The following is an 18,969-nucleotide window of genomic DNA, read 5'->3' as shown; positions in this document are numbered from 1 at the left end:
ACACTTCACAGCAAATGAAGTGTGGGAATGGGCACATGCTCATGGAATTCTCTGGTTTTACCATGTTCCCCATCACCCAGAAGCAGCTGGATTGGTAGAACGGTGGAATGGCCTTTTGAAGACTCAATTCTGGTGCCAACTAGGTGGCAATACATTGAAAAGCTGGGGTTATGTTCTCCAGGAAGCTGTATATGCTCTCAATCAGCGTCTGCTGTATGGTGCTGTTTCTCCCATAGCCAGGATCCATGGGTTCAGGAACCAAGGGGTGGAAATGGGAATGGTATTACTCACTATTACCCCTAGTGATCCACTAGGAAAATTTTTGCTTCCTGTCCCTGCGACCCTGAGCTCTGCTGGCCTACAGGTTTTAGTTCCAAAAGGGGGAGTACTTCCACCAGGTGAAACAACAATGATTCTGTTGCACTGGAATCTAAGACTGCCACCTGGTCACTTTGGGCTACTCATGCCCCTGGATCAACAAGCCAAGAAGGGGATTACATTATTGTCTGGGTAACTGACCCTGACTATCAGGGGGAACTAGGACTGCAACTACACAATGGAGGTAAAGAAGAGTTTTCTTGGAATATAGGAGCTCCCCCAGGGCATCTTTTATGATTAATCATGCCCTGTGATTAAAATCAATGGAAAACTGCAACAGCCCAATCCAGGCAGGACTGCTAATGCGTCTGAAACTTCAGGAATGAAGGTTTGGGTCACCCCACCAAAGAACCACGGCCAGCTGAAGTGCTTGCTGAGGGGAAAGGGAACATGGAATGGGTAGTGGAAGAAGGTAGTGAGAAATATGAACTAAGACCACGTGATCAGTTACAGAAATGAGGACTATAATACTGTTTTGTTCTTGTTATACTATTTAAGTTGTAAGATAACAAGTTTAAGAATGAATATTACCCAAGGACTTGCACCCTGTTCTGGAGAGAGTTAATGTGTTTCCAGTTATATGCAGGATATGCTGTGGGGCGCACAAAAAGAGAGACCACATAATTCAAAACTGCAAGCCAATTTGGAGTCTTTATTAGCTGGCCGGCAACTGCCTCAGAAAGTTCCAAGAAGGAAGATTCAGAGAGCAGCCGCCAGAGGTTTTCAAGGCGTGCTTATAAAATCTAAAATTATGTTGTGGTTTTGCAGTTGCTAGCAAGCAAGTGTATCATAGAAGCAGAAAAATGCCATTAGCTGTTGCCAAAACACATCCCATTCTCTCAGTTTCCTAACATTGGTTATTGTTTAACTCTTGGGGACTTTCAGCCCCAATGTTGTGGGGACTTTCCCTGCTTGGGCCTGATTGATTGCTTCTGGCCCTCCACAGATAGTTGAGTATTGGGTGAAAGAAAAAAATGCGTGTTTTAATGTCTTTTATTTAGAAATTAGGTACAGTTTAAGGTGATATGTACAGCTGCCAAGCTGACAAGGGGTGGACTGTCATGGTCAGGTTCATGTGTCAACTTGGCCAAGTTTTGGTACTTGTTTGTCTGGTTGGGCAAGTGCTGGCCTGTCTGTTGCAATGAGGACATTTTATAGAATTAAATCATGATCATGTCAGCTGCATCCACAGCTGATCCATTTGTAATCAGCCAAGGGGAGTGTCTTCTGCAATGAGTGATGCTTAATCTAATCACTGGAAGCCTTTTAAGGAGGATACAGAAGAGACATTTGTCCTTCCTGCTTCGGCTCGCAAGCCTCTCCTGTGAAGTTCATACAGATCCTCCATCGGAATCGTCAGCTTCACAGCCTGCCCTGTAGATTTTGGATTCTGTATTCCCATGGTCACATGAGACACTTTTATAAATTTTATATTTGTGAGTGTTCCCTGTTGATTCTGTTTCTCTAGAGAACCCTCACTAATATCAACATCCTTGTTTAAGTGTTTAAGTCTTTGCGTGGACATGCGTTTTCGTTTCTCATGGGCAGAAACCTGGGACTGGAATTGCTGGGCTTTGTGCTAAATGTCTGTTCAACTTGGTAAGAGATTGCCAATCTATTTTGCAGATGAAATGCACTGTTCTGTATTCCCACTGGCAATGCAGTAGAATTCCAGTTGTTCTACATCCTTGTCAGCTCTTGTAACTGTCAGTTCAAAAAAAAATTGTGATAGATATAATGATATTTTGTTGTGGTTTTAGTATTCATTGCCTTAATTGTTAATGAGGTTAAGCATCTTTTCATGGGCTTATTTGCCATCTCTATATATTCTTTGGGAAAAGGTCAACTGAAATATTTAATCCTTTTTTTTAAAACTTGATTACTTGTCTTTTTACTACTGAGTTTTGAGAGAGCTTTATATATTCTGGATACAAATTTTCTGTTGGATTTGCAAATATTTTCTCCTGATCTGTAGCTTGTCTTCAGTTTCTCTTGAGAGTGTCTTTCATGGAACAGAAATTTTAAATTGTTTTCTTGTATAGATTGAGCTTTTGGTGTCACATCTTGGACCTCTTTGCCTAATTCTGGGTCACAAAAATTTTCTCCTATGTTCTCTTCTAAAAGTTTTATATTTTTATGTTTTGTATTTAGTTTACTTTTCAATATCCATTTCAAGTTTACTTTTTTATGAAGTGTAAGGTTTACATCAACATTTTCCTTCAACTGAGGCTATCTTTATTTCACCTACATTCCTGAATATATTTTCACTAGAATTCTGGGCTGAAAGTTTTCTTCCAGCATTTAGAACATTTTGCTCCATTGCTTTCTGGCCTCTACGGTTTCTGATAATAAATCCACTGCCTTTCAAATCATTGTCTCTCTACGTGAAATGCACCATTTTCCTTTGGCTGTCTTCAACATTATTGTGTTTAGTTTGCAGCAATCTGGTTATGCTGTGTTTGGCATAGATTTCTTTTAATTTACCCTGTTTTGAGTTCACTGAACTTCTGAATCTGTAAGTTTATGGCTTTCAGCAAGGCATTATTTCTTCTAAGGCATTTTCTGTACCACACTCTTTTCTCCTCTCCTTTTGGGACTCTTTTCCAAATCTGCTTGGCTGATTTTTGTTTCTTTTTTTTTTGCATGGCAGGCACCAGGAATTGAACCTGAGTCTCTGGCATGGCAGATGAGAACTCTGCCTGCTGAGCCACTGTGGCCCACCCTGCTTGGCCATTTTTGATATTTTCTTATCCTTCCTCAATTTTTTCGAATTCTGTCATTTCTCTAAAATTTCATATATAATTATTTTGTATGCTGTATTTGATACTTCCAATATCTGAAGTTCCTAGGAGCCTAACGCTTATAATTTTTCTGCTGGCCCTCACTCACCAGGCTTCTTCCCTCTTGCCTGGTTTCGTGATGAGCTCTTTCTCAATCTGCCTGCCCACCAGGGGCATTCGCCGGGAAAGCCTTTTACCGGGAAAGCCTTCTTCTGGGGAGCTCTGGATGCAGTTAGGGGTGCTGCTGCCCCGCTTTCAGCATCCTGGTACAAGTGCGGGCTCATTTCCACCACCACCCTCTCCTGTCTTCCAGCCCTCACAGGCACCCTGGTGGTGGGGGGGTGGGCTGGGCCCCTGCAGGCCCTTCTCACTCACCAGCCTCAGGTTAATTCACTGGGCTTTTCATTTGTTTATTTTTTAGCCTTTAGGGATTCCCCTAACATTTGTCAAGATCCTGCAATACATGAGAAGGGATATTCAAGTACTTTACACCAGAGAAAGCAGTGCCCTCGGGCAGGGGGGGGGTCCCACTCGCCCCCCTCCTGCCCTCTTGGGAGCATCTGCAGTCGTCACCCCCTCCCCACACAGCTCCCCATTCTCGGCCTCTGTGGCGTGAACCCCACTCCCACCTCTCTCAGACAGCTCATCAGAAGCCCTCCCTGCTGCAACTTCTCTTCTTGGGGTTGTGGAAGGGTGGGCCTCGTCGAAATAAGGTCCTGGGCTAGCTTCCCCCCACCCCACTCGTACCCAGTGGCCTCCCCCACCCCAGGCTCCCAGTGTCCTATGAGCAGGAGGCTGCAAACCTGGAACCACAGGCGCTCCCCAGAACAGCCTGCCCCCCACTTGTTGGAATGTGCTGGATGCTCCGGTCCTGGGCCTCTCATCCTCGCCCCTCCCCCATCCTGCCCTGGCCCCCTCGGTGTCCCCCTTCATGTGGGCTCAGGTGGGGTGAGCTGTGTCCACAGTGACACCTTCGAGTCCTCCCCCAGTCCTGTACGTGCGATGAGCTAGGATAGCCCTGGGGAAGCAGGGGGCCCCACTCTCCTGAGCAATGGGGAGAAGGCAGGAAAGACCCCCTCCAGCTTCAGGGGGTGCACAGCCCGGGCCCACACCTGGATGTGGAACGTCTGGCTCCAGAACTGGGAGTCACTTCCCTTGCTCTCAAGCCCCTGGGTGTGGGGTCCTTAGTCAGGGTGACTGGGCCGGAGAAGGACCACCACCCAGACAGGAGCCCTGGCTTTGGACCCCGCCCTCAGCCTGCCGGGAGCCTCGGGGTGCACAGAGCTCCCAGCCTGGTCCCTCCCATCCCTGCAGCTCCCCCGAACCCCAACCCCCATCATGGTTCCCTTTTGGACGCCCTCCGCTTCGGCTCTTGGGTCCAGAGCAGGCCGCTGCCTTTCTCTCCTGCAGTTCCTTCTACCTGCACGGCCACTGGGCTCCGGCGTCCCTCTCCTGATGCCTGCCTCCTCCACTGAGCTGCCCTCACCTCCTAAAGTGTGTCGGGGCGGGGGTGGGGGGCCACGCACTTGAGCCCTGGACACCTGACTGGGGCTTCTCCCCTAACAGGGCCTGGGGGACCCAGAGGGGGCATCGTCCACACGTCTACCGAGGACTCCTGGGTGCCAGAACTCTCCGAGGCACCGCAGAAGCTGCAGAGAGCAAGGCTGTGACTTGACGAGGGGGTACAGTGGGAGCCCCCACAGGGCTTGGGGAGGAGGGAGAGGAGGAGACAACATCCACCCCGGAACTTAGGGAGCAAAGGTGGCCACCTTGGCTGGAGGGCGTCCCACGAAGGGGCCTATGTGCTAGCCTCGAGGGACCTCGGGGAGCCCGAGGGGCTCCGTAGCTGCCACCCAGCGGGCTGGGGTGGGGGCAGAGTGAGAGAAAAGAGGCAAGGCTGGGAGGTCGGAGGGGCAGGGATGGAGCCACAGAAGGCTCGGGGCACCTTTGGGAGTTTAAACCTGACTCTGACGGCAGGGCCGGCAGGGCGGGCAGGGCTCTGTGCACTGACAACTCTCGGCTCTGGCTGGGGAGCGAGGCTGTGCAGGTCGGTGCAGGGTGGGGGAGCAGCGGGGGAGGGTGGGGTCAGGATGGCAGCAGGCCCGGGGCTGGCTCCTGTCCCAGCAACCAGCTCAGTGAGTCCAGGCTCACACCAGCCTAAGGAAATGTCCCAACAGAAGCTTCCATGGACCTAGGGGAGAGGGCAAGCTGCTGCTGGGCAGCCATGCCCGGCTAACGCTTGTGGCTGGAGGGGCAGAGGAGGAGGCGGGGGCACGGGGAACTCAACATTTAATAAGAGAAAGTGATTCGACAGCATCAACAGCAAGGAGGAGAGGCGAGGAGGGCGGGAGCAGGGGCTCAGGTCACGTACTGGTACAGCTCCATGACGTCCTCCCAGAAGTCCTGGTAGAACTTGCGGCTCCTGGAGTCCTGGTCCTGCCTGAGGGTCTCGAAGTCTGCGGCAGAGAAGGCGGGTCTGACTGCACCGTGTGCCGCAGCCAGGGCGGGGAAGGGGCAGCCTGCCCGGGGTGTCAAAGGAGGGCCCAGGGTGCGGGACAGGAGCCCAGGTCTGTGGGGGGCGCAGCCTGACCCAGGGGCCTCAGGTGGGGGACAGCTCTGACCCAAGAGCCCCAATTGAGGGGGGATCACAGCTCTGTCTTGGGACTCCCCAGTTGGGGCACAGCCGTGAGCCAGGAGCCCCAACTGAAGGGGGTCACAGCCTTGTCCCAGGAGGTTGGGGGACAGTCCTGACCCGGGAGCCCTGTCTGGTGTTGGGGGTCAGCACAGCCCCAGCACAGAAGCTGCACTCTGAGGCATGTTTGGGGGGACACAGCGCCCCCCCCCCAGGAGTCCCGGCTGTGGGTGAGGAGGGCATGGAGTGTGCCCCCATCTCCAGGTACCCGGCCGGGGTGAGGCTGGTGGGTGGGAGCCACCCCCGGGGCCGAAGGGGGCGCCTGCCCTCCCCGGGCCGGCCCTGCTCACGGCTCTGGAGGAGCCTCACGTCTCCCTTCTTCAGGTGGAAGCAGAGGTCGGCGAAGTAGTCCTGCAGCAGGCCCCCTGCGGCGGGCGGGAGGGGCGGTGGGCTGGGGGCACCGTGGGGGAAGGACTCAGGCGGCCGGGACCCGTCCTGTCCACCCGCGGGGCTCCGCGTGCCTGCGCCCTGGGGCAGCCCCAGGGACGGGCGCCTGGCCGGGTCTGGGGACCGCGGGCAGCACCCACCGATGAACTTCATGGCCACCAGCTTGAGGTTCCTGTGGGGACTCTGGAGGTACAGGAAGGCCTGCAGGAGGAACTGTTGGTAGCTGCCGAAGTTGCTTTCCACCTGGAGGCCAAACACCCCGCAGCCTGAGGTCAGTGACGTGGCCTGCCCCACGGCCCTGCCACGACCCTGCTCACCCCTAGGAGAGTGACCGTGGCCTGGAGGGGAGGAACCTGCCCCCCTACTCTGGACCAGGGTCGGGGCCCGGGTGGGGTAAGCCGTGGTTGCTCAGTGGGGAGGCCTGGCCCGAGGCAGGACAAGGCCTTGAGCTGCTGCCCCATCCCGCTGTACCCATCCCAGGCAGGTCTGCCGGTGCATGGGTTGGGGGCACACTCCCTGCACACTCCCCCTGCCCACATGTCCCTGAGCGCTGTCACTCTCCCAACACTCTGGATCCAGCCATAGGTCAGGGCTGGACATACACCTGTGAGAGCCAGTGGGGACCGGGGCACGTCTGTCGGGGCCTCTGGGAGAGGGAAGTGGGGAGTGGGCCATGGTTCCTTCCCCTGGAGGTGTGCTCTGAGGATGGGGGGCCCGTGCCTGCCGTTCCTAAGAGGGGAGAGCTGGTCAGGGAAAAGGACCACCTCTGGAGCCCCGAGGACAAAGCCCAGGGCGGTGGAGAGGACAGGGCCGGGCGTGGCTTTGAACCCGCCGAGCCGGCTCCTTGGCGGCTGGCGCCCACCCCAGGCTGTTGGTCAAGCTGGTGGCTTCACCGCTGGACCAAATCGGACTGGCCTATTAAGAACCCAAATGGGAGGTTCTTGTCCACCTTGGCCCTCTCCCCGGGGGAACCCCGCTTCCGCCACGGGCTTCTCTCACCTGCCACCTCCTGACCAGGCTGATCTGGGGCTGCGCTGCCGTCCTACCCAGCCTCCCTCCCGACACTCTTGTTGGCTTTCCACGCAGTAGCCTCAGAGGGTGGCCCTCACGCTGCTGCCAGACCCACCCCACGGCCTGGACCCCCACCCCATCCCAGGCGCACAGCAGCCCGGGGCCAAGACAGCCCTCCCTCCGTGAAAACCCTCGGCGTGCTAGTTTAAATTCACCTTCACATAGTAGGTCGAGAACAAACCACACTCTGGAAATCTGGCCTCAAAGCCTGGCTGTAAGAGCCAAGCCCCTTCCCAGCCGGCCCTCAACCTGGGCAGCTGGTCTGGGCAGCTCCGGGTCCCCACCAAGCCGCATGCGTCCTCCCAGCGTCCCTGCTCTGCCCTCCCACGCCCTTTCTGCTCAGACACTAGGACCCCCCCTCCGCCACCCCCCAGAAGCCAGCCGATTTCATGTCTCTGAGCAGGACGCAATTAGGAAGGGTCTGAGACAGCCTGATGCCACAGGAAAGCAGATGGCAGTTTTAAAAGCTCAGGGGGGTGCTCAAAGGAGGGTGAATCTAAGTCAAGGGGGCGGCTCCCGGTCCTGCCAGCCCCCAGGATTTAATATGATGGTGAGAATCGTGATGAGCTCAAGCTATTAGGCCATAAATTCATAAAGATCCTCAAAAAAAAAGAGTTAATATAAAGAAAACAAAAAGGTGGCTATATCATAAAAGCAGGGAAACTATGACACATTTAATTTTACATTGGCATTAGTTAAGTCAGAAGCGGTTAAATACAGACACTTTGCTTCTTCTGGGTGTGCTTTTTTAGAAATGGGGTGCTGATGTGAACTTGCTCCCATCCCTGGATGCAGGAAAGAGTAAAGACAGGAGCTGTGAGTGGGCCAGCAGCCTGGGGGGTGAGGAGGGGCTGGGGAGGGGGCAGCTGGCAGCAGCAGTCACCCCTGTTTCTGCACCACCCTAGCCAGGAGATGGGTTCACAGAGCACCCCACAATTATTACCACAAACTAGACTGAAGGCACTTTTAACCCCGCTTAGGGATGGGGTCGCTATATGGGAATGAAGGGACAACAGGGAAGGAATGCAAGCCCCCAGACTTAAAGAATCTGTGATTTCTAAGAAAGATGCTGACTTTTAAAAACCAGCCTTTATGCACAATGGGGAGGCGGGGCTGGGTGCTTGGTCTGTGGCGCTTCCCTGCGGGCAGGGCCTGGGTCCCCAGCACCGAGGGACCTGTCTTTGGGTCTAGTAAAACCAGCACAACCTAAGAAGCTGTGGGCACAAGAGACTCTCTGAAAGGCCATGAGGCTACTTGGAGAGAGAAGAATGAGGCTAGAACAAAGGAAGGGAGAAGAAGGTAAGGCAATAAGGACACAGGAAGTACACTGATGGGTTTTACAGGCCCGGTCATATGGTGAGTCTTATCTTATTTACAGTGTTTTGAGACATTTCAGAGAATCTGATACTTAAATTTAGGATTTTAATTAAACATCCAGAAGCATTTCATTAAACCTTTAATCAATATGTAAATGTTCGTGGACGTTTACCTTGTTAAATCCACAAGGTTTAATTTCTCAGTTGCCTTGCCGATGGGGGGATGTTTGAAGATAATGTTGGCTGTCTAACGTTTAAGAGTGCAGATTGCTTAATAAATTAATGAAGTTGATACATTGGGTATTAAATAAAATATAAATGGTAGTGTATATGCTTTGACATGCAAAAAAAAAAAAAACCCTCAAAGATTAAAGACCTTATTAACAGATTTCTTACCAAGTCCTTAGCTAAGGTAGCTACAATGAAAGGGAGATCCCCCAGGCAGAACTGGCAGGGACAGAAAACACATGGGCTGGCTGGCACCTAGATGCCCAAAGCACAAGGATGTGGGGGATCCAGTAGAAGTGGGAGCTGGTCCTTGTTTGCTGGCTGCCAGAATACAATATACCTGAAACGGAATGGCTTTTCAAAAGGGGAATTTAATAAGTTGCAAGTTTACAGTTCTAAGGCCATGAAAATGTCCCAAAGCAAGTCTATAAAAATGCCCTAATTAAGGCACCAACAAGAGGTTACCCTCACTCAAGAAAGGCCGATGAAAGGGACATGGCGAACTTGGTGACAGCTGCTAGCTTTCTCTCCAGGCCTCTTGTTTCATGAAGCTCCCCTGGGTGTGTTTTCCTTCTTCATCTCCAAAGGTTGCTGGCTGGTGGACTCTGCTTCTTGTAGCTATGTCGTTTGCGTCATTCGGGCGGCTCTCTCAGACCTCAAACCTTTTCTAAAAAGCTTCCCTTTTAAAGGACTCCAGTAAAGTAAAGAAGACCCACCTGGAATGGGTGGAGACATGTCTTCATCTAATCAAGTTTCATACGCACAATAGATTGAGTCACATCTCCGTGGAGATATCCTAATCAAGTTTCCAACCTTAAGTACTGAACAGGGATTAGAGAAAAGGCCGCCTTCACAAAATGGGATTAGGAGTAAAACATGACTTTTCTAGGGTACAAAAATCCTTTCAAACCACTACATTCCATTCTCTGGACCCTAAAAAAAAGACATGTTTTTTTCCCATATACAAAATACATACATTCCATAATTTCAGAGAACAGTAAACCATTTCAGTAATATTGCAAGGTTACAAATACAAGGTTGAAACCAGTACAAAGTCAGTTACAGGCATGGTCTATCCTAAAGCAAAATTCTCCTCTGGCTCTGAACTTATAAAACTCAGAACAAGCTATTTGCTACCAACATACAAAGGAGGGACAGTCATAGGATACATAATCCCATTTCCCTAGAGAGAAATTGGAAGGAACTCAGGGGTCACTGGGCCCAAGCAGTCTCAAAATCCTGCAGGGCAAAGTCCATTAGATTTCAAAGTCGGAGAGTCATTTATCTTTGGAGCTTTAGGAAGTGGCAGTCCTCCCCTTTCCAAGGGTAGCGGATTGCCTCTCTCCAAACACAGCCTTGAGGGACATTCGGGAGACCACCCTTTCCTCGGCTCTCCCACTCCAAACACTGGGGCGGCACCCGGGCTGTCTACCATCTGTAGGACACACGCTCAAACCTCCATGTGGTGGCAACCAGGCTCTCCCCAAACCCCAGGAATGTGCTGCACGCTCTCCAAGGCCTGAGGCGGCATGACTCTTCCACTGCGACGAGGAGGAAGGCCCATCCTCTGCCTTTGGGGCAAACTCACCCTCTCCACATGTGTGGGTGGGTCTGCTCTCCTGGCCCGAGGCTTCTTGACTTCAGACCCTGCCTCCACGGTTGTGCCTCTGAAGTTATTTTTCCTCCCGTGTGTCCTTTCTCTGTCCCTCTCAGTCCAGACTGGCAGTGGGTCTGTTTATACAGATCCCACAGCGCTCTTGTTGGCTTTTGAAGCAGTAGCCTCAGATCGTGCCCATCAGATATAAGCAGTTTCCACAAATCCTTCCTGGATAATTCCATTTCCAATCCTGGATTTTTCCGAAATGGCTGACCGCTTTAACCACATTTGGTTAAACCCTCACATGGGGCACTATTCTCTGGGGTCTTCCTTCCTGGAAGCCCAGAGTTTTTCAGAACATCAATTTCTGATTTCTTTGTACCCAAGAGTTCAGTTTTCAGCTTATCTCTCTCCTGTCGCATTTCATTATAAGCTGTGAGGAGAAACCAGACTGCACTCTCTACATTCAATTTGGAAATCTCTTCTGCCATATATCCAAGTTTATGGCTTTTAAAATCTGCCTTCCAGCCAAAGCCACTAGTCAATTTTGCTAGATAATTTGCCATTTTTAAAACAAGGATCGCCTTCCTTTCAGTTTGCATAAACATGTGCCTCATTTCTGTCTAGAGCCTCATCAGAGGTATCTTAAGAGTTCACATTTCTACCAAAGTCTCTACAAAGCGTTCTAAGCCTTCTCTATCAAGCTTCTCACAACTTTTCCAAAATCTTCCCTTTATCCATTTAAAAAGCCGTTCCAACATGTTTGGTATTTGCAAACTGCAGCAGCAGCACTCCACTTCTCCGGTACCAAAATCTGTTCTAGTTTGCTAGCTGCTGGAATGCCATATACCAGAAACAGAATGGCTTTTCAAAAGGGGAATTTAATAAGTCGCAAGTTTACAGTTCCAAGGCCATGAACATGTCCCAATTGAAGCAAATCTATAAAAATGCCCAAAGTCAAGGCACTTGCCTTTAAGGCACCAACAAGAGGTTACCTTCACTCAAGAAAGGCCGATGAAGTCCAGAGTTTCTCTCTCAATTGGAAGGGCACATGGCAGACATGACAACGTCTGCTAGCTTCCTGTGCAGGCACCCTGCTTCAGGAGGCTCCTCTGGGGGCATTTTCCTTCTTCATCCAAATGTTGCTGGCTGGTGGACTCTCTGCTTCTCGAGGCTCTGTCACTCTCATCATTCGGGCAGCTCTCTCAGACCTCAAACCTTTTCCAAAAAACTTCCTCTTCTAAAGAACCCCAGTGAAGTAATCAAGACCCACCTGGAACGGGTGGAGAGACACATCTCCATCTAATCAAGTTTAATACCTACAATGGATTGAGTCACATCTCCGTGGAGATAGCCTAATCAAGTTTCCAATTTATGGTACTGGATAGGGATTAGAAGAAAGGCTGCCTTTACAAAATGGGATCAGGATTAAAACGTGGCTTTTCTAGGATACATACAGCCTTTCAAACTGGCACATTCCTGGATCTTGGGGCCTGGGTGCTAAGGCTCTGTGGGTCCTGGGCCCAGGAAGACACCGAGGAGGAAGAGAGAACCCGGTGTAAAACAGGGGCCTTGAAGGGCAGCACCAGGTCCACAGACTCCTCCAAGGGCAGACAGAGCGACCAAAAGAAAGCTTGTCTGTCCTGGCTGGGGTTAGGGGCTGGGCACAAAAGCTTCCTCGAGGAACGACGACCTCAGCCCATACTATGTGGTTTTGGGGGTTGAGGTCCCCCTACCTGTGCAGCATGGGGTGCCGCGAGCCGAGGCATGCACGCGAAGTGTGTTCTGGGACCCCCCCCCGGGGCACCTGGCAGAAGCACCTGAGAGGGCACTCGGGCCTTCGTGACCGTCTCACAGGTAGAGACCATGGAACAAAAGGACACAATAAAGGAGGTGGGACTCCACCATGAAGAAGAGTCAGAAAACATCGCAAATGACAAGATTATTGGAGCCTCAAGAATGCCAGACCAGCGAGCCCTTCGGTAGAGAGGGTAAAGTGCTTTTAGACGACCCTGTTTGCAGTAAATGGGGACTCGCAAGAAAAGAGCAGATCACTGTGAAGAAAGAGCCGATGGACCTGTAAAAGGAAGAAAAGAGAAACAAAATGAAAGCCGCAGCCACTGGCATGAAAAAGATGCATGAAGCAGCAAATCAGAGGTGGATGAAGACCGAGCCATTGAACGGGGAAGGTAAATAAGAAAAGAAGCCAAAATGCAGCATAATAGGTAAGAGATGGAATCCGTGAGCGTGAGGTTCAGGTGCCATCTTCCCTGCTGTGAAAACGCGACTGCGCCCTTTCCAGGTTTTCCTCGGCTGGTTCTGAGCTTGGTTGGCTGACAGCAGTGGGGGGAGGGGAAGGAGGGGAAGATCCACGCGTCCTGCTCTGGGCGCTCAGCTGGCTTCTGAGGCACCCGCGGCCAGCAGCTCCTCCCCGGGACCCTCCCTACAGAGTGCCCGGAGGGGGTTCCAGCAAATTCCATGCCGCATCAATTTCCCTGCCAGCTGATGAGACCTGGCCCGTGTGCTCTCCAATGGGTCTGAATTGCAGCCCAGGGAGGGGCTCTCCCTTGGGCCCTGACCCCAGCCCTGGGTGCAGAGGCTCTTCCTAGCCTCTCAGATTCCATGCTGCCCTTTGCTATCCCTTTATATATATATATGCCTTCCCTATATTCCTTAGAATCCCCTTTATTCCACACTGGTCGATTTCTCACTACTCCAACTCCCCGCGGCAGTGAATCACCTGCGTTATATTGAGCTTCCCCTGTTGAAACTGCCACATGGTTCTGTCTTCTGTCAGGCAAAGCACAGACCAAGGAGAAGCAATGCCCTGGGCTCAGCTAAAAGGAAAGCTCCTGTCCTGGCAGTGACGTCACCACCACAGCCGCAAGGGAATCCTTGCAATGCAAATGATTGAGCAAGATGCAGTCTGGACACCTTGAGGATCACATGTGCCTCCAGTCAGAGACAGAGAGCCTGTATCAAACGGGGGGTCCGAAAGACGATGCGAGGCTGCGGGACGTCTTCCGCGGCCTGCCTGCCTCCCAGGGAGGGCCGGCTCAGGTGGACAGGACATCGCGGCAAGCAGGGGCATGCCCCACCCTGGGTGTTCCTCCGCTTTTGCAAATACCCTCTCTGCCCTCTCAGGGGACTCTGGCCCCCTCCTCCAGGAAGCTCTCCCTGACTGCTCCTGTCCATGGAGACGCTGGGCCCACTCTGGCTGGTGATATTAGGGGATGGGTTTTTCAACTGGTGTTTTTTGTCCCTCCTGCCCCATTCTCTCACCTCCGTAGTCTGTCCTCCTCACGTCGCAGGAGGGAGGTGGCAGGGTAAAGAAACCATAGCAAGTCTCTTTTGGGGACCCTTTGGGGTCCCCAAAAGCCTGAACCCTTAGAACACAGGGACTGGCAAGCAAGATGGATGGTCTAAAGTACACGAATGGAAAAGGATTTCTCCAGGAGTGGAGATTCCTGGGAGGCCAGTGGGATGGACGGGGAGGGGGGCAGAGATCCTAAGAGGTTCCTGGCGACGGCTGGGTAGGGCACCCGCGCTCCTGGGTGTCCAGGAGTGGAGATTCCTGGGAGGCCAGTGGGATGGATGGGGAGGGCGGGCAGAGATCCTAAGAGGTTCCTGGTGACGGCTGGGTAGGGCACCCGCGCTCCTGGGGCATCAGGCAGCCTTGGCAGGGAGCCCCACACTCTTGCATACTTTGGTAAGTAAGACTGATGTAGACTGGGGGCCAGGGACTGAGGGTGCTTCCCCTGCCCCGGCCTCCACCCTGCCAGGGGTCCCCACGCAGTTGGGAGGGGTCCCAGCACGAGGTTTCTGCCTGGGCCGAGGCTGAGGGCCGGCTTGTTTTCCTGCTATCAGGTTAGTATGAGTAACTGGCTGAGACCCAGCCAGCTTCTGGAAAACAGATCTGCCCTGCTCCATGCTCACCTCTCAGCCCCATTCCTCTCCCACCCCAACACCAGACCTGGGCCTCACGCAGGCACCTCAGCCAGGAAGACCCCATCTCCCAGGCCTGTGCCCGGGCTCTAATTGGGCACTTTGTGGCCACAGCATGGGGGCGGCTGTCAGACCTGCACTGTCCATGTCGGGGATCTGAGTTTAGATACGGAGGGAGAGTGCGTCCCTCCCAGAGGCTGAATCACCTGAAATCCTGCAGCCAGCATGGAGGAGGCACTGACAGGGGCAGACGGCCCGCCTCCCGGTGCCTCAGAGAGGGGACAGGCCAGGCCCCTTGTGGACCCTTGGGGCTGACCCAGTGAGCTCATCCTAGCCCCAGCCCATCCCTTTTCTGGAAGGATCTTACCATGTAGATGAAGATGTCGTACTCGGCGCCGAGGCCCTGACCCCATGCCAGCTTGTTGAACAGCTGCTTCCGGAACTCCCACTTCAGCAGGATGGCACAGCGCAGGAAGGTGAGCTTTGTGTTCTGAGGGTGCAATGCAGAGGAATACTGGTCAGCCCGGTGCCCAAGGCTGCCCTCCCGGCCAGACCCCAGGGGAGAGGCTTCTGCTGCCCACCGCAGTGCCCCCCACTCCTTGTGTCCCCCGCTCCTGGAGCCCTGGGGTACCTCGCCCTGGTTCACAGGAGGGCCCCACAGAAGTGGGGGTTACCCCACTGCCCAGACCTCCCTCCCAGCCCAAGGGGACTAGGGAAGGGCCAGGTCCCCTCCCTCATCAGCACCCAGCAGTCTCAGGACCCCCGGGCCTGGTCCCCTCCAGCCTTGCTGACTCAGGGGCGGGGGACTGTCCTGCCTGGTGCTGGGGCTTACCTCCCCATCCCCCAGAAACAGTGCTCCCTGGAGGGAAGGGCCATCTCCTCTCTGGCACCCACAACGTCCTTCTTATAGTAGGTGCTCGATAAAGGCTGTGGCTTTGAGCTGACCCAGGAGGACCGTCCACCCACTACCCAGGCAGGGTGCACCCTCACCTTCCTACTCAGAGAACGCATGGTGGGCCTTAGCTTCCGGGCAGCTTATTCCAGGACTTGAGCTCCTCAGGCTCAGTTAGAGACCTGCCTCCTCCAGGCAACCTCCCCTGGTTACCTCCACCCTCTCTTGCTCAAAACTTAGCATCTATACCTCTCAATCTCCCACTTGGTCATATCCTTGCCTTTTACAGGTCTCTCATTTACTCATTCATTCACCCCTTCATTCATTCAATTCTCTGCCCTACGCTCACTCAACAGGAGCCTTGGGCTGGGGGCTGGCATTACAGACTTGGTCTTAAAACAAACCCTCTCTCCAGTGTTGAGGAGCTCTCGGGCCATGGGGCCAGTAGCGACAGGTCCAGAGGCTCTTAGGCTTGATGGCTCCAGGGCCCGGGTGGAAAGGAGGAGTGGGAAGGGGAGAAGCCAGATTGAGGGGAAGAAATGGGAATTTGGGGGCAGCTCCTTGAAAGCTCAAGGAAAGGCAAAAACAGAAAAGCCTAAGCACAAGGCTGCAAGCAGGGCCAGCCCAGGGAGTCAGCTTGGCACGCCCCTACCTTGCGGGGGAAGCAGATGTGCCGCAGGACAGCTACACCTTCTAAGGATGGCAAGGGGTCCGAGGGGAGGTGGTTCTGAGACAGGCTCTGGGCACCCGGGACTGGTGGGTGGGGGTGGAGTCTGGGAAGCCTTCACGGAGGAGGCGACACCCATGTTGGGTCTCTGGTGTGAGCAGAGGTGAGAAGGGGCAGTCCACGACACGGCACCCTAAGACCCCACAGGGCCTGCGTGAAATGGCCAGGGCATCAGGGCAGGCAGGACTGGGAGGGACTTTAGCCTGCCAGTGGGCACCACGGGCCTGAGCACAAGCCTCGGTGGGGAGGGGAGGGAGTGGAGGCAGGCAGGAGAAGGCCGGAGCTGACTTGGGGGAAAACCTGAAGCAGGTGGGCCCAGGGGGTCTTGAGGTCCCCTGCTCTTTGCATCTGGCCGTTAGCCGGCCCAGGCCCAACTCCCGTCCTCTCTGGACACAGCCTCGCCCTGGACTCCATGCAGCAGAGCCATGGCCACTCGAGCTCCCGGGCCCTTGAGCAGAGAGGCCCCACCCCGGGCAGCCTGGAAGAAGCCCTGGGGGCCACTCGCCTTGACTACGGGGGGACAGCGGTCAGCCAGGTGGAAGAGCAGCGGCACCAGCGCCTGGAAGGCGTGGCCCTTGAGTGTCTGCCGGTACTTCTTGCCACCGCTGTTGATGACATCTCCGAACAGGAGGATGGCTCCTCCGCGTACCTCTTCTCTGTCCTGCAGGTACCGCGGGCTCCCTCAGCCAGGACCTGGCCTTCACCCCAACACAGAGACCCCCACCTGCCCAGCCCTGGCCCTTCACCCCAACGCAGCACCCCCAGCCCTGGCCTTCACCCAACGCAGCACCCCCAGCCCTGGCCCTTCACCCCAACGCAGCACCCCCAGCCCTGGCCTTCACCCAACGCAGCACCCCCAGCCCTGGCCCTTCACCCCAACGCAGCATCCCCAGCCCTGGCCTTCACCCAACGCAGCACCCCCAGCCCTGGCCCTTCACCCCAACGCAGCATCCCCAGCCCTGGCCCTTCACCCCAACGCAGCACCCCCAGCCCTGGCCTTTACCCCAACGCAGCACCCCCAGCCCTGGCCCTTCACCCCAACGCAGCACCCCCAGCCCTGGCCCTTCACCCCAACGCAGCACCCCCAGCCCTGGCCCTTCACCCCAACGCAGCACCCCCAGCCCTGGCCCTTCACCCCAACGCAGCACCCCCAGCCCTGGCCCTTCACCCCAATGCAGCACCCCCAGCCCTGGCCCTTCACCCCAACGCAGCACCCCCAGCCCTGGCCCTTTACCCCAACACAGAAACCCCCACCTGCCCAGCCCTGGCCCTTCACCCCAACGCAGCACCCCCAGCCCTGGCCCTTCACCCCAACGCAGCACCCCCAGCCCTGGGCTTCACCCTAACACAGAAACCCCCACCTGCCCAGCCCTGGCCCTTCACCCCAACGCAGCACCCCCAGCCCTGGGCTTCACCCTAACACAGAAACCCCCACCTGCCCAGCCCTGGCCCTTCACCCCAACGCAGCACCCCCAGCCCTGGCCCTTCACCCCAACGCAGCACCCCCACACATATATACATTCCAACCCATCCAGTCGCAGCCCGGCTCCTGCCTCACCCTCTGTCTGAACGACCCAGAGTGGCACCCCCTGCCCCCCCCCCCCACCGAGCCTGCTGACCTTGCCCTCTGCACCACCTGCTCCCGCCTGCTCTGCAGCGCACCCCCCTTTTCCATCTCATGTCCCAGCCCACTCCTCTGCCCTGTGTGCTCTCTCCCGGGCCCCTGGGGCTGCCTTCTGTCCTGCTCTCCCTGCTCCTGGCAGACCAGGGTGGGACCACCGTCCTTCTAGCCGCATGGGGGTCCTGGAGACCCCGGGAAGGTTCCTTCCTTGTGCAACTCGGCTTCGCCCTTTGTAAAAAAGGGGGAAATGGCAGGGTCTTTGTCTGCGGGTGGTGGTGAGGATGGAGGGCGGCGCCTGCGGCCCTTGCCAGGTGGTGGTCGGCTTCTACCACTCGACCCCTCTGGCCCCACCTCTCTGTCTTCACCAGGAGCCTCCTGGGTCCCTGGGGTGCTATCGGCCTCCCCAAACCAGCCCCATGTCTCGTGTCCTCAGCACGAATTGCAACCTCCATCCCCCACTTGTCCCACCTGGGGTTCACCCTTGACCTGTCCCTGCCCTGTCCCAACACCACCCCGAGGGTCCCACAGGCCCACCCGCCGCCACCTGTGTCGCCCCTGCCTTCCTGGGCCTAAGACCTCACCCAGTTCACTCAAAACCCCTCGAAACCATGCACCCTGCCCCAGGCTTGGCTGCCCCCAATCCCCATCCCCACCGCGGGCCCGAGGGCCCCTTGGGGTGGGCGTGCGTGCGGTCTGCAGTGCAGAGACGAGCTCAGGCTGTGTCTGCACAAGGCTCTGGATGTGTTCACCACGGTGAGGACCAGAGCACGCAGGCTATGCCAGGGCTGAGCCAGCAGAACATGCCTTCCTGGGGCCTGGTCACCACCAGCCAGGCCCAGGCCCGAGTCACAGTGGTCTCCTTGACGGGGGGCTTTGGGCCAGGCATGCTCAGGGGGTGTGGGTCAGAGGGTACCGCGGGTCTTGACCATCCCATGCCCTGCCACATCCCCACCCCTGGCCCCAGAGGGCGCCCGGGGCCCCACTCACGTTCTCAAACAGCTGCAGCAGGTGCTGGGCGATCTTGAGGCTCATGGCGCCAATGCCCTGAGCACCCAGGCGGTGCAGGATGTCGCCCAGAATCGCCATCAGGCCCAGGGGGTCTTTGGGCTCAGGCACCAGGAACCTGTCCAGCAGCCCCAGCAGCTGGTGTCTGAGCAGGCCCACCTGCGGGAATAGCCAGCCCCTTCCTGGCCCCTCCGCTCCAACGGGGCTCCCGGCCTCTGCTGGGCCATCCCACCCCGGGAAACGCCCTTCCTGACCCTCTCTGCGGCCTCCCTCTGCAGTATGCGGCACACCACCTCCTCCAGGAAGCTCTCCCAGATGGGGCGCAGCCCC

General features: G+C 55.4%; 1 protein-coding gene across 5 annotated transcripts in view; it reads right to left on the bottom strand.

Moving 5' to 3' along the window:
• Positions 1-5,430: 5,430 nt before the first annotated feature.
• LOC143688564 (maestro heat-like repeat family member 5) overlaps positions 5,431-18,969 on the bottom strand; it is a 53,035-nt gene continuing 39,496 nt past the window's right edge. For 4 of the 5 annotated variants that reach the window (XM_077166643.1, XM_077166646.1, XM_077166645.1 and 1 more), the window contains 6 exons: positions 18,622-18,798; positions 16,519-16,674; positions 14,762-14,884; positions 6,378-6,480; positions 6,141-6,215; positions 5,431-5,614 (listed from right to left, as the gene is read on the bottom strand). In XM_077166643.1, coding sequence (XP_077022758.1) covers positions 5,517-5,614; positions 6,141-6,215; positions 6,378-6,480; positions 14,762-14,884; positions 16,519-16,674; positions 18,622-18,798 — 732 coding nt within the window. In that variant the 3' untranslated portion in view covers positions 5,431-5,516. Of the gene's footprint in view, positions 5,615-6,140; positions 6,216-6,377; positions 6,504-14,761; positions 14,885-16,518; positions 16,675-18,621; positions 18,799-18,969 lie in introns of all 5 variants that reach the window. The other variant, XR_013178129.1, reaches the window with a different exon arrangement.

This window comes from Tamandua tetradactyla, chromosome 6 (genome assembly GCF_023851605.1).
Source record: "Tamandua tetradactyla isolate mTamTet1 chromosome 6, mTamTet1.pri, whole genome shotgun sequence".
Taxonomy (NCBI): domain Eukaryota; kingdom Metazoa; phylum Chordata; class Mammalia; order Pilosa; family Myrmecophagidae; genus Tamandua; species Tamandua tetradactyla.
Note: the sequence above shows the minus strand (reverse complement) of the source record. Positions and strands in the feature narration are given on the sequence as shown.